The sequence below is a fragment of the Tympanuchus pallidicinctus genome, unplaced genomic scaffold, assembly GCF_026119805.1.
Source record: "Tympanuchus pallidicinctus isolate F22 unplaced genomic scaffold, pur_lepc_1.0 scaffold18, whole genome shotgun sequence".
In the NCBI taxonomy this organism is placed as follows: domain Eukaryota; kingdom Metazoa; phylum Chordata; class Aves; order Galliformes; family Phasianidae; genus Tympanuchus; species Tympanuchus pallidicinctus.
Genome location: NW_026294699.1, coordinates 11,445,137 through 11,458,662, shown reverse-complemented (window position 1 = coordinate 11,458,662; position 13,526 = coordinate 11,445,137). Strand labels below are relative to the sequence as shown.

The 13,526-nt window shown below is 39.4% G+C and overlaps 1 protein-coding gene across 7 annotated transcripts in view; it reads left to right on the top strand.

The window, feature by feature from the left end:
• SDK1 (sidekick cell adhesion molecule 1) overlaps nt 1–13,526 on the top strand; it is a 359,812-nt gene that overhangs the window by 220,234 nt on the left and 126,052 nt on the right. For all 7 annotated transcript variants that reach the window (XM_052679608.1, XM_052679609.1, XM_052679606.1 and 4 more), the window contains 6 exons: nt 1,030–1,113; nt 6,460–6,654; nt 7,834–7,950; nt 8,185–8,352; nt 10,406–10,508; nt 11,672–11,848. In XM_052679608.1, coding sequence (XP_052535568.1) covers nt 1,030–1,113; nt 6,460–6,654; nt 7,834–7,950; nt 8,185–8,352; nt 10,406–10,508; nt 11,672–11,848 — 844 coding nt within the window. The remainder of the gene's footprint in view (nt 1–1,029; nt 1,114–6,459; nt 6,655–7,833; nt 7,951–8,184; nt 8,353–10,405; nt 10,509–11,671; nt 11,849–13,526) is intronic.

Below are 13,526 nucleotides of genomic sequence, written 5' to 3'. Positions count from 1 at the left end.
ATTTGAGAGAAGATCAGCTCAGATTCGTTGTCACTTGCTGCCTTCCTTCAAACATCCTTGAATTCCTTAAATTGAAAATACAATATCATCTTCTTACATGCTACTTTTATTGTCTTTTCTGTGTTACTGAACACTTAGCAGTGAGTTTGTCTATACTACAATAGAACTCTAGCTATAATCAAATAAAATGATTCTAAAAACAGTACTCAGATGATAATTACATCAAGTAGACTATGACAGTTTTTAGTTACCATGATTATTACTGCAACCTTAATGCCTATGGGACTTTGACAAGATACTCTTCAATTTTATGCTGCAGAGAAGAAAGAGTAACATGATGGGATACTGTACCATTTCAGGAATCTTGTCTTTGTTTAATTAAATGTCTAATATCTTTCCTTAAGTCCTGATAATAAAGTGTGGACTTTTATGACTATTGCTATAACTTCAATTAAAGCATTAAATCTGTTTGCTTTCAAGAAATAAAACAGTTGAGCAGAATTTTTTTAATTATACAGCGCTTATCCTGTGATGTTGGCTCTCTGACGTGCCATGACACATTATTTGATATGCTTCATGCCTTCATGAGGTGGAATTCAGTTTAGATACTGAAGCAAACTATCCAATAAAATGGTATGTTGTAAATATAAACCTTTATAAACCTCTTGGGAAGGCCTTTCTGAACGAAGAATTAAAACGTTCCATGATTCAGACCTATAAAATGAAAAGCAGTCCCTGCTCTGAGTATTAATTTGCAGTGCAAAATGCTAAATCTTACCTAACATTGACTCGATGCTTTGGAATTCGTACTCAGCAAAGCGAGAATTTGTTGGCTTTTTTATGATGCTTTTACTACCAAAAAAAAAAAATCCTCCAAGTAGAAACTCAGACCAAATAGACAGTTCGTAATGCACCATATTAAATAAAACGTGTGCAGACCCATCATATGAATGTCATTATGTCACCTTCTATTTTTCATTTTACTCTGGGTTTCTCTGCTTACTTTTGTTTGTTTCCTCTGTTCTGAAGAACCTCCATATTTTACTGCGGAGCCCGAGAGCGTGATTTTGGCTGAAGTGGAGAAAGATGTGGACATCCTGTGCCAAGCAATGGGTGAGTGTGGACAAGTATTTGAACTTGAGTCAAAAATACGTATATCCTGTACTGAGGAAAGCATCTGATATCTACTTTTCATGTCTTGAGGCCTGTGCATCATTGCCAGCTATTGCAGATCCAGGTATAAGGCATGTGGAGGGTGTTTCTCTTTGGAAAACATGCTATAAATTGCTGCATTACAAACTTCGGAGCCAATAGATTTGTTCAGGTAAAAGTATGGCTGTGGAACCCGTCGTTGCAATGCAAACAGTCAATATTTCAGCAATTCCTCTTCTCTACAAGTTATGGAACTTCTATAGTGTCTGTCAGTAGCTCTGACATTTAAGTGTAGATAAGAGTGCTGCAGGAGGAGTGGTACAGGTGGTTTTTAATTGGCTGGTGTTTTAATTACATCAAGGCCTTCAGATGTTAAAAATTCCACTTTAGACAAACTGCTGTTTAAGATTTAGTTCCAGAGAAATAGAAGCACGTCCTATTTTAGCACTCCAGAAAGACATCATATTGTTGTGATTGGAGCCGGCTTGACTCTATCATTGAATTGCTGTGTGACTTTGGCAAGCAGCTTAACTTTTTGGTGTCTCAGTTTCCCTGATGCTGTGTTTTACAGGCAGTACACATAAAAATGCAGCCTTGAGCTTCTTAAGTAAAAAGTATACTATATATTTTTTAAAAAACCTGCAACCAGTTCTAACTGACAGCTTATTTGGTTGGGCTCCTTCTTCAGATCAGGGCCAAAAAATAAATTCTTGCATATCTATTTTATTTGCATCAGGATTTAAATGTGTGTTTTTTTTTTTGCTTTGCATAGGAAAAAATCAACACTGCTTTTCTGAAGGAATCTTTGCAAACATGTTATCACAATAAGGAAGCGTGCATGTAAGGATGCTCCAGCTGATTTGGAATTTCAGAAGTCTTTGATGAGGTTTCTTATCAAAGGCACTTACAGAAAAGAAGCTGTCAGGTTATTATAGACAAGGTCTTGTTGTGAATTAATAGTTTTTTAAAGAGAACAAATGCTCGGTTCTCAAAGCTAGGGCCTAGAGTTCCCCAGGATTCGGGGCTGTTCAAAGTACAGAGTGAACAGTGAAGATGGAACTGTTTGGTGATTGTGTAAAATTATTCAAAACAGCCAACATTCAAACTTAATGCAGGAGAATCGTGAAGTGTTTGGATGATTTAAGCTTACTGGACAAGTAAGCTGGCAGATAACATTTTTGAGAGAGGTGAAATTAGCTCTTGCTATGCTGAAAAGCTGTATCTTCTGCAAACATCAGTTCTGTGTCAAGCGGTGGATTGAAGTGCTGGGTGTTGGGAAGGTGGAAATAATGTTCTGTCATTGGGCTGCTCTTGCTTTTACTGCCTGAGCATCCGAGACAAGGCAATTTCAAAGGAAGGAGGAGTGACTAGATAGACCTTCATTCTGACCACATACAACCGACTTTATTTTTATAGTGTGTTATGACAAATAGATTAGCATTTTTATATTGGAGGAGATTTTCCGTGTAGCAGGATTAAAAACAAGTGTTTTATTATTAGGGAAATTGAATGAAAAAACATTCGGAGATTTCTGAAAAACGCTTCAATCTCACACAGCTATTTGGGAAATCTCTGACACTCTCTGCTCACTGTCACTGGAAAAGCTTTCTGCTGTCTCAAATGTTCTTCATGAATTAACAAGAAAGAAGAAAAAATAATCCTGGAACATCAGAGAGACAAGGTGTTGGCTTCTAAATTCTTCCTTCTACCCTACCTCTTCCTTTGAGCACTTTAGCTTCTAAAGAGCTTAATTGGGAACTCATACCTATTCTCAGTAGATGAAGTCTTATTGGAGGCATGGGCACCTGGCCTGGAACAAGTAACTTCTTTCTGCTGAACTCTACCCATACATGTCTGATTTGTTGGTCAGTGTGGTGCAGGAGCATGGAAACCTGTCTTCACACACATTTCTGTGCTGAGCATCTCTAGCCCAGACTTAAAAAGGGCTTGCTTGTATATAGAGTATTAAGCAGAGGCCTTTTGATCCGTATTACATAGACCTAGCAACCACCAGCATTTATAAAGAGGGTAAGTGAAGGTTGCTGTCTCTCTGCTCAAAGTGGGAGCTAGAACAAGGCGTGTAGGGAACTGCAGAGCTGCCCTACACCTTCCTTGCAAATAGGAAGATGGATTAGATTTCTCGCGGCCCCATCAGGTTCTGTGCACAAAGCCCATTTGCTCAGGCTTTGTGCACCTTGAATGTGTGAGAGACAGATTAATTTCACAGTATAAGCAGAGATTAACTGTAAATAAAATTGCAACCTGCACAGACTAGCTTTATACTTCACTGTAATGGAGTTTCAATGTATCAGACTGCGCAGTAACCATGCTCTGCTGTATGTCTTCCAGCACTTGCTGATGCTGCATGCATTTTCAATGGCTTTTCTTTAAATGCTTTTTCTTATTTGCTTATAGGAAGTTTTGGGCCGCAGGAGTTGACGGGGATGTCTGGGGAGTGCGGTTAATTGGACTTTAGTTCTACCTGTTTAGACAAGGAGATGGAAGGATGTTTTTGGGACACCTCAGTTGCCCACTGGGAGCTAGAGAGAAGACTGTAAAAAATAAATAACAAAAATGACACAATGAATATTTAGAGTCTTTCATCCAGACTCTTAAATAAGTGAAATTTGGCAGAGAGACAAACATCTGTTTCACAGATGGGGAAACTGAGCCTGGGCTTGCATAAATCATTTGCCAAGGTTACAGAGAAAGTGGCACAGCCCAAACCAGTCTGTCTTCTTCCCCTCCTCCTCCATAGCACCAGATTGATTTGTCAGCCCATCTTTGGGAAAAAAAGAAAAAAAAAAAAGCAAAAAAATAGAGCACTGTGTACACGCTGAGAATTAAGCTTATTTTACTTAATATTATGTTATTTTAGGCCACTCTGTAATCTCTCGAACAATAAGGTAGGATAGGACGGATAATGCTTGGAAAGGCATCATCCAATGTGTATTTAAAGTCTTTTCTTCTTTTCGTATTTTTTTGTTCAGCAAAATTTGTAGAGAGGAGAAGCAGCAAAATTCCTTGGAGGGTGGCAGGGGGAAAAGCGGGGCGGTGGGAGAGTGGAGAAGAAAGGAGGCTGGTTTTAGCCATTTTTATAGCTAAAGAGGTAGCGAGGTGATAAAAGAAAATGTGTACAACTTGGAAGACAAATCTCTCTGGGAAGATCACTAAAGCCCAAATGAATGCTGCTGACAGGCATCAGAATGCTTAGATAAGATCCTATTATTCAGACTCATAACTTTGAGTAGAGGAAGATATCCGTAACTGAAACGTAGAAAAATAGAGATGGTAATATTCAGTTTGTCAGCTGGGTTGGTGATAGGAAGGTGTATCTCTCAGTGATTATGGGATTAGAAGGTTTACTAATACTGTTAGAAGAATGGGATTTATGGAATGACACCAGTGTTAAAGGTTTGAGTGTACTGAATGCAGGGCTGCATTATTTCCTCAGTGCCCATCGAGTGACGTGTGGGAAACTAGAGTTGCTATTATTTAAACTTGAAATCATTTCCAGGCTTCTCTGCATCAAGAGAACTATTCCATTTTGCATCATCTGTTTCTTCATTACTCAGTGATAATTTGTATTTGCCCGGGAGGATCTTCAAGAGATGAATAACACTCTCACCGAGAATTCTGAACAGGGAAGTTTGCGCTAATTCTGTAGATTGGCTGCTGCAGGAAATGTAAATTATGTCAATGGAAGCTCCTACACTGCATCCATTCTATGTCAGACAATGCACTCTGCATCGTGGATTTCTTCCTGAGATGATTACCTCCCAGATTATGAGTGCATTTTATTATATCAGCGGAACAAAAGCATCAGAGGTGATTGTAGTAAATGATACATGTTTACAAAAACAGCAGCAGCAATTGAACATTCTTTTTTTTTTTTTTTATATCATTCCTTACATTGTTTGTGTATGATTTCCAAACAGTTGATGTAGTTTTTGTCTATAGAAAGAGAATATATTGGAAGAAAGCGTGAATGAAAGTATAATATGGTGGTATTTCACTTTGGGATATTTAAAATGACATTATGGCTTCTCCTGTGGCACTTTCCCTCTGAAGACCTTAAGTCATGGTCAACACTACAGTGAAATTCAATGTCTGCATGTGCTCAGTTCATCAGTGACATCTCAGTACTGCTGTGATGTCCCACGTGGCTTTGCTCGGTGACTCAGTGACTCACCTGTGAATTCACCTCTATGGCTTTGCTATGATGCAAGGACCTGCTATCCTTTCCTTACTACAGGGGACTCTGAAGCACTGAGGTTTAAAGCGACGTTTGTTCAAAAACAGCACCTGATTATGAAGATAAAACCGTGTTTGGGGCTGAGGTCACTTAAATCAGATACCCTTCTGATCCTGTGATTATCCAATCACATAATAAAATATCTGATCTCTGCGTAGGGCCCTTGGCATTTGATCAGCTGGGGATTTCTAGGATATAAAGGCCAAACAGTCAGTGATGGGAGGAGCAGAGCAGGAACATCTGCAGAAAGCAGTCCCAATCCCATGAAGGAAAGAGAATCCTTCATTCAATATCTGTGGATACTGAATTTATGGCTGCTTCATCCCAGCTGACGGGTATATGGCTGCAGCAAAACTGGAATTAGCATGTCATGATTTGTAGAACATGCACATGAAAGGAAACAGGAATAAAAGGGCTTGTATTTATAGCAGGATTTTTGTTTCTCCTAATGTCTGTGTTTTTCAAATAACAGGTGAAGCTTGAGAATGAATAAAAATAATAATTTAAAGCCATCTCATTGTGGGCAACAAGCTGCTCGCACATTAGCTCAAACTAAGCTACCAAATTAGAACTCGAATACAGTCATCTGAGCACTTCATCTCTTATGTGTAATTTGCCATTTCCTTTTTATTTTGACATCTCAGCTGCAGTAGCACAGAAAAATCTCATTTGGGATGGAACAGCCTTATAGACTCGCTGCAATGTCACACTGCTGCTGTTTAAGTAGCATGATTCTGGCTTTCAATGTGAAATTGCTATAAATCTTATTTTGTAGTAGCATGAAATATGATTGGGTGAAGAAAGTAATTTGATAACATGTTTTCTCAACATTCCCCCTTTCACTGTTTTCCCACATGTTCTGCTGCGTATTCTTACCATTGATAATGTAAAATGCTGCCTCCCATTTATCAAAAGCAGCTTGTAAAAGTATAAATAAGCACAGTGGAAGGAAGGGATACCCGGGACGTGACCACAACAGCGCTGTGTGCTTCAACTCTCTGAAGCACATTATGCACATGCTAACAATGACTTTCTTCTGGGCTTTCTTACAGGTGTTCCCATTCCTTCCCTGGTTTGGTACAAGGACTCCGTTCCCCTCAGCAAGCTGCAAAACCCCCGCTATAAAGTCCTGCTGAGCGGGGGGCTGCGGATCCACGCGCTGCGTCCTCAGGATGCAGGGATCTTCCAGTGCTTTGCCAGCAATAAAGCTGGGGAGATACAGACCTACACCTACCTGGATGTGACCAGTGAGTAAGGGGCTGGGATGGGGCTCGATGAGTTGTGCTGTTGTTGTAGATGAGCCTACAGCCATCAGGTTTCTTCTTGCTCATGTAGTTTGAACCTTGATTTCTTATAATATATGGCTGTCCTATGTGTGAGATACCCCAACGTTCCCAGTTTGGTCTGAATGCAGCCTGCTGAACCCTGTAGAAAACACAGGAGCTTGAGGCAATCTCTTATTTCATGGTATGAAAAGAAAACTAACGGAAGAAATTGAAAAGTTAATTGTAAAATGGTTTTCCTTCTTCATTATTAAATGATTCGGTTCGACTGTAATGTAACCCTGCTTCATAATTGTTCATGGCTTTTTTTTTTTTTCTGCCTTTTGTCTACAACTACATTTAGCAGGGAAAACAAAGAAAATTCAAGTTTAGTGTCTAGTTTTTGGCCATAAAGCCTGATTAAATGCTTTAGTTAATGAAATACACTTTTCACTGTGGGAGAATTACAAATCCTCATTGTCTCTTTTAAAAGCAATTATTAACAGGCATATATTCCCATAATATTGTAACTCCTTTTCAGGAAGCTGATTTTTAGCCCAAGAGCAGTCTGTACATACTGACCAGAATTTCTTCAGCCTGCAGAAACTAGATCAGTTCAATATAGATCTAGGAAACTGCAGGGGAAAAAAAAAAAAAAAAAGGAAAAAAAAAAAGTGTTGTAAAGTGCAACTGGGGGAAAATAAGAGTGAAAGAAACTTGGAAAATGCCTTGGATGAGACTTGGGTTCTAAATTCTTTTGGCTGACATTTAAGTTTCAAAGTTAATGCCTTTCTGGAGTTGCTTTTCATCTTAAAGAACTCTGTTATGAAGATGAACGAAAATAGTTTTGTTTATCTAGATTTCCCATTTTCCCCCAAACACTCATTCAAAGCTTTATCTGCCTTTATCTGTAAGCCATCTTACTTGTACACGTGTAAGTGCTGATAGATTTTTATTTTCCAGGTAGGTAATAAACTGAATTAGGTAATTCCTTGGAGATGAATAATGAAAGGTTACAGTCACTGCTGAGAGGTTTTCATGCATTATTGTCATGTCCTTCTCCATGATCAGCACTGTAAAAGTGGATGTAAAGCAGTCCACAATAATAGGAAAGGCATCTTTCTGATAACTGATCCGCTGAGATTTCAAATTGTTTGATTCTAGACATTAAGCCAGCATTTATACAGCCTCCAGAGGACACCACTGTGACTGAAGGGATGACTGCCATGCTGACCTGTGAAGTTTCAGGGGCTCCAAAACCTGCCATCTCGTGGAAGAAAGGTATCCACTTACTACACTGTTGTGGAACTGCTTGTTTTCTTATCTATTCCTACTCCTGAGTTTCTGTAGGTCCATTTAATATTGCTCTAGTTCTATGAGCCAAGGGCTGTAGAGGTCCTGCTGCAAGCCCAGATAAGTTGATACCATCCATGTCTGTAAGAGCTGGGACTGCAGTGCCTCATCCACGCAGCCTACATGACATTAATCATACTGCTTTTCCTTTCTGTGTTTCAGGAAACCAGATCTTAGCCAGTGGCTCAGTTCAGATTCCTCGGTTCATTCTTCTGGAATCCGGAGGGCTCCAGATAACGCCCGTGTTCCTTCAGGATGCTGGCAATTATACTTGCCATGCAGTCAACTCCGAGGGAGCTCTGAATGCTTTTGTGATGCTGACAGTGTGGAGTAAGGACAATGCTTTGTTTAAAGTCTGACTTGAATCAAGTGCTAATTGGATTTTGGTGTATGACCAGGACATTTCATAACAAGTTATGCTTTTCTCATAAAAGAGATATTTGTGTAGTTCAGTGGTGAGAACGTACTGTTTTAGGAAACATATCACAAGAACCCATTTTGTTTTAGAAATCATATGTATAAGCTGTTTCATTTTGTGAAAGGTTGTGTGCTTCAGTGGAGCATCTAGTCACGCTTACGGTTTCACTTGGGTTTTGCAATGGTGAAACTTGCCTTAGTCTGCATTGCAAATCTGCCCTTTTACTTTGTGGATTTGGCTGTTTGCAAGTTGTTTTCTGCCTCCAGCAGTCTGCAGGCAGTATAAAACAGCCCATGCTGTTACAAAGGCTGTGGCTACAAATACAGTGGATGTGATTTTCCTCCTAACTGTGCATTTCTTTGTGACCCTGGGCGTTCTCGGAAGCCAAAGCAAAGTGCAGCACACTTCTACTCTCTCATGTTACAGATTGGCATGGCACAGGGCAGCCTGTGAAGTGATTTAGTCTTTCATCGTTTGCCCTTGATCTCTATTTTTCCCCTCTGTTGGTGTAAAAAATTGAATCAGTTAGGTTCCCCTGTATTACCCCTGAGTGAGAGGCAAAACATAAGTTTCGTGTGTCTGATCTGAAGCAGCAGCTGAAGGGTTAAAGTGCAGTGTGTGTTGTTGCTATTGGTAGGAAACAATGATCCTTGAGCTGGGACTACAACCAATTGAAGACAATGAAGATGATAGTGACAAATATAGAAGTAATGAGTAACTCTTTTCTCCTATACTTGAAGTACAGCCCTGAGGCTGATTACACCACAGATGTGTGGTGTGTATTTGACATCTGTTAATCCCAAAAATGTACACGTTACATCAGTAGCATTTTTCCTTTTGAACTTGGGAATACCTGAAAACCATACTGGGAGTAAATGTAAAGTGCTTTTGACACACGACTGTTAGATTTATACCTCATTGACAACGTAAAGTCAGGATCTTGTAAACTGATTGACATCCAGGTGTATGAATAATAGAGATCCTTCCTGTTAATTCTCAAGGGATTGATTCTGTTTCTGTTCATTGATACAGCATTGGAGGGGAAAGGAGAAGTGATTCTGACCTAATATTTATGTAAAACTTCACCAGTGTAAAGCTGGAAGGCACGCATAGGTGCATCAGGAATAATGCCAACATTCCATGCTCCTGGGTGTAGCTTTTGATTTTGCTGATGATTTCTTTTTGTGCACAAATGAGATCTCAGTAGATGCTGATTATCTCTGTGGAGAATTGGGACTGATTAACATTATCCACATTATCCACATATCTCCTCACCCCTAGTTGTCTACCTGCTCCAGATGATGCTATCTGCTGCTACTGCTGTGTGCTGAGCATAACAGAGATCTTTCACACCAGATTTGGTTGCTGTAGTTACAGCAGTTTTTGTCTTCTGTGTCTCCAGGAGGTGCTTGAATAAAGATGTTTTGAAACATTTAAGTAAACAACATATTTCCCTATGTGAAAAAATTCAGACTACCAAAAACTCCTCCTCCCTTAACCTCTTTATAGAATGCCATTCAAGCTTTCCTCTTTCTGGATGATTTTTCTAGCGTTTTTTTCTTTTGCACAGATTTTCCTTGTTTTTGTTTTTTGTTCTCCACTCTAAATTGTGTGACTTGTTTTCTGACAAAATGCATGTTTTGATTCATCCTTAACGTGTTATAAACATTAGGACTTCAGGGAGTTGCCAGAGAGACTTCCCACAAAGACAAGTGAGAGTCAATGCAGCTGTAGCACTGCTGACTCAGACACGTGCCCTCTGCTGCCTTTGCCTCCCGCACCCCACAGCATACAACCTCCTCTTGACATAATGACATTAGAGGCAGAGGAGGCTTCATAGCAAAGACTTGAAGAGGAATGGCCTGCTTGCTTTGAATGACAAATGTTCAGTTGCCTGCTCCCCGAGTGAATATCCAAGTCAAAATGCTGTAATTTCACCTGAACTATGGCTTGTGTTCCTTTCAGATCGGACTTTCATTGTTCACCCTCCTGAGAATAGCACTGTGATCAAAGGAACTACAGCCACTCTGCGATGTGAAGCAACTCATGATCCTAGAATTTCAATCAGGTCGGTGGTGTCAGTTGTTGTTTGTGTGGTTTATCTGAGCTCAATTCTATAAGCTATATGAATAGCATTAGGTGAAAAGTTTCAGGACCCCAAATTTTAACACCAGACCCCCTATTACTGCATTATAAGGTTGTACACTGTATCATTAATCATATAAATCCCATCTTCCATTTCAGCCTTATGTATTATTTACAATGAGCTATGTTCCACTTCATGACTTCAATATAGCCTTCCATGATTTTACTGTCAAGGTTAATACACTATCAATAAAAGCAACTTGTCAGAAGCTGATAGTTAATGAGAGTAAAAGCCAAAGAGAAGGAATAGGATTTCAAACATGTCTACACTGTGGTGTATGAAAGTGATGCGCAATGTGCCCATGTTCTTGGAAGCTGCTCAATAACTAGAGGCTATATTCTGCTTTTACTGCGTAAAGGGAGAAAAAAAAAAAAAGCAACTTGTATGAACTATTAACATTTGTACTAGAGCATCTAGAGGAAGTTCCCCATTTAAAAATAAATTTACCGTGAAAATGTATGTAGACTGAAAGCCAAATTAAAGAAAATGCAAGGAACAGCTTGAAGGGTGTCAGAAGGGTCAACTGCAGAAAGAACTTCAGAAGGAGATATAAAGATGTAAAAAATGTTATGTAGAGATACTTAATTGCAAGACCATGGACTGGACACTTATCTGTGACCTGTTGGTATGTGTCCTTTAAGGGATGATAAACTGGTGAGCTTTGCCACAACGGTTAAAGATGCTACTGATTCTATCAGTGTAAGGCTGATACGGTCTTTGCAGAGCTGTGTTGTGCTGTTACTTTTAGTAGTATAACTGGTGTTGCAGCTTAAACTGCTGGTGAAGGTGGACTTGTGAACTTGGGTGTTCCTGAGCACTAGGTCTTTTCTTTTTGAAATACGCAGTATTGTTTATAAGGTGTATTGCATCTTGGATGTAATTACATTTCTTATTCTGTGATTACATTTCTTATTCTGATCACTGGTCTAAAGTTAAAATTTGAAGCAGGCACTGTTCCTGAAAGTACCCATAGAGGCCTGACATTTCTAATTTGTTATTATAGAAGCTGGTATCTTGCATAGTTCAGATAAATGTATTTCAAATTTCTTCCAAGTAATTACTAACTAAAACGTTGTAATATTCAGGTATGTTTGGAAGAAGGACAGTGTTGTAATAAATCCATCCAGCAGTTCCAGGATCACAGTAGAGAAAGATGGAACCCTCCTCATCAGCCAGACGTGGTCGGGTGACATCGGGGACTATACTTGTGAGGTCATTTCTTTTGGAGGAAATGATTCCCGAATGGCTCGACTAGAAGTGATGTGAGTAATTCCATCTTGAACACAAGGCTATGCTGGTTTTCAGATACCCTCATACATTTTTTTTAGGTATTTATTTATTTCAGTGGGAAATTAAGGCTGGTTCATTGTGAATTAAATTGCTTTGAGATGTTCTTCCTTTTGCATGCTGCTGTGCTACTTGGACTTTCAAGTGACTGAGTTTCAAGTCACTCAGAAGTTACTTCCACTTCAGTGTATTTCTCTGCATCACATTCAATAGATTGGATGGCTGAGCTCGGGGGATAACAGTTAATAGCTGTAGTCTGCATGAAGGCAATAATAAGTGGACTAATGCATGGGATTATAATGGAGCATGTCCTGTTCAACATCTTCGTCAAGGATCTGGAGGAGATGTTGGAATGCGTACTCATCAGGTTTGTAAATGGCACAAAATGGGTGGAGAACCTCAATGTGAGACCATCATTCATAGGAACCTAGATAGGCTGAGAAATGGGCTGACAAGAACCTTAGAAAATTCACCAAGGACAAATGCCAAGTCCACATGTGAGGAGCAGGTTTGACCCCAAAGGTTGGAGGCTTTTTAGACCAAACTGGATAAACTGGTCTGATTTTATGACTGGTCCTGCTTTGTGTGGGGGTTTGGCCCCTTCCAACCTGATTCTTTCCATCATCCCATGCTGTTGGACTTTCCCATCAAGCCCAGGTGGCGGGCTGTGATGCCAAGGTTATAGGAAAACATTTTCCTCCTTTAGTGCTCTCTCTCTGTTAAACATACATAAAAATAGCTGGTCCCTCAGTAGATATTGCTTGTTTTTTCATTCTCTTTAGACATAGAGTTCCAGAGAAAAATATTTTTACGTTTGCCTTTCTTTATTCCTAAGAATCTTTAAAAATTCAGTTAAGAAAAAAAATAATACTTAAAGTACACATTGCTTCTGAAAAAGGATTATAAAAATGGCATTGCATGGTTCTGTATGTTCTATTCCTGTCATTCCACTGGAGCGAAGTAAGCTTCCTTTTTATTTTTATCACTAAAAGCAACAACTGTGATTTTGGTCCATGTGTGGAACAGATCAAATGAGTAAGACAGTAATGTTTCATGTAGTCTTATTTTTTTTTTATTTGAGTAGTGCCACATGCTTTAATTTAACTCAAATTGCATCTGTTTCTGCTGGTCATGCCTGATATCTCTGAGAAGATGGCAACTTCTGCTGTTGGCAGAATAATGAGTTCACCTCAGAGATTTGCTATGCAGGGCCCTGTTTGATACAGCGTTATTTTGACAGTGCCAAGGCAAGATCAGATGCCCGTTTGCAGAGAGCGGTCATACATTCTTTCTCTAATTAAGCGCTCCTCAGCTCTCCTCCCGGAGTGCATTTTACTGCTGGTTTGGATCCAAGAGCAGAAGACAATTCAAAATATATTGCTACTATATAATCATACTTTCTTTTTCTCCGAGGCTGTTTTTGAGTGGAGGGCAGAAAATTACAGAGTGTAGACAGAAAAGAAGGTTAAAATCTGGACTTTGAAGTGAGCTGCAAAAATGTGCCAAACGCTTCAGCAGCTTCATCCTAAATACCAAAAGATGTCCTATGTGGTGACCCACTGTAGCACAGCAGATGTATTTATTCACAGCTTCCTGTTGACCAGTAACAGTTTTACACTCTGTAAAACTCATGCTAGAAGTTAACCAGCATAT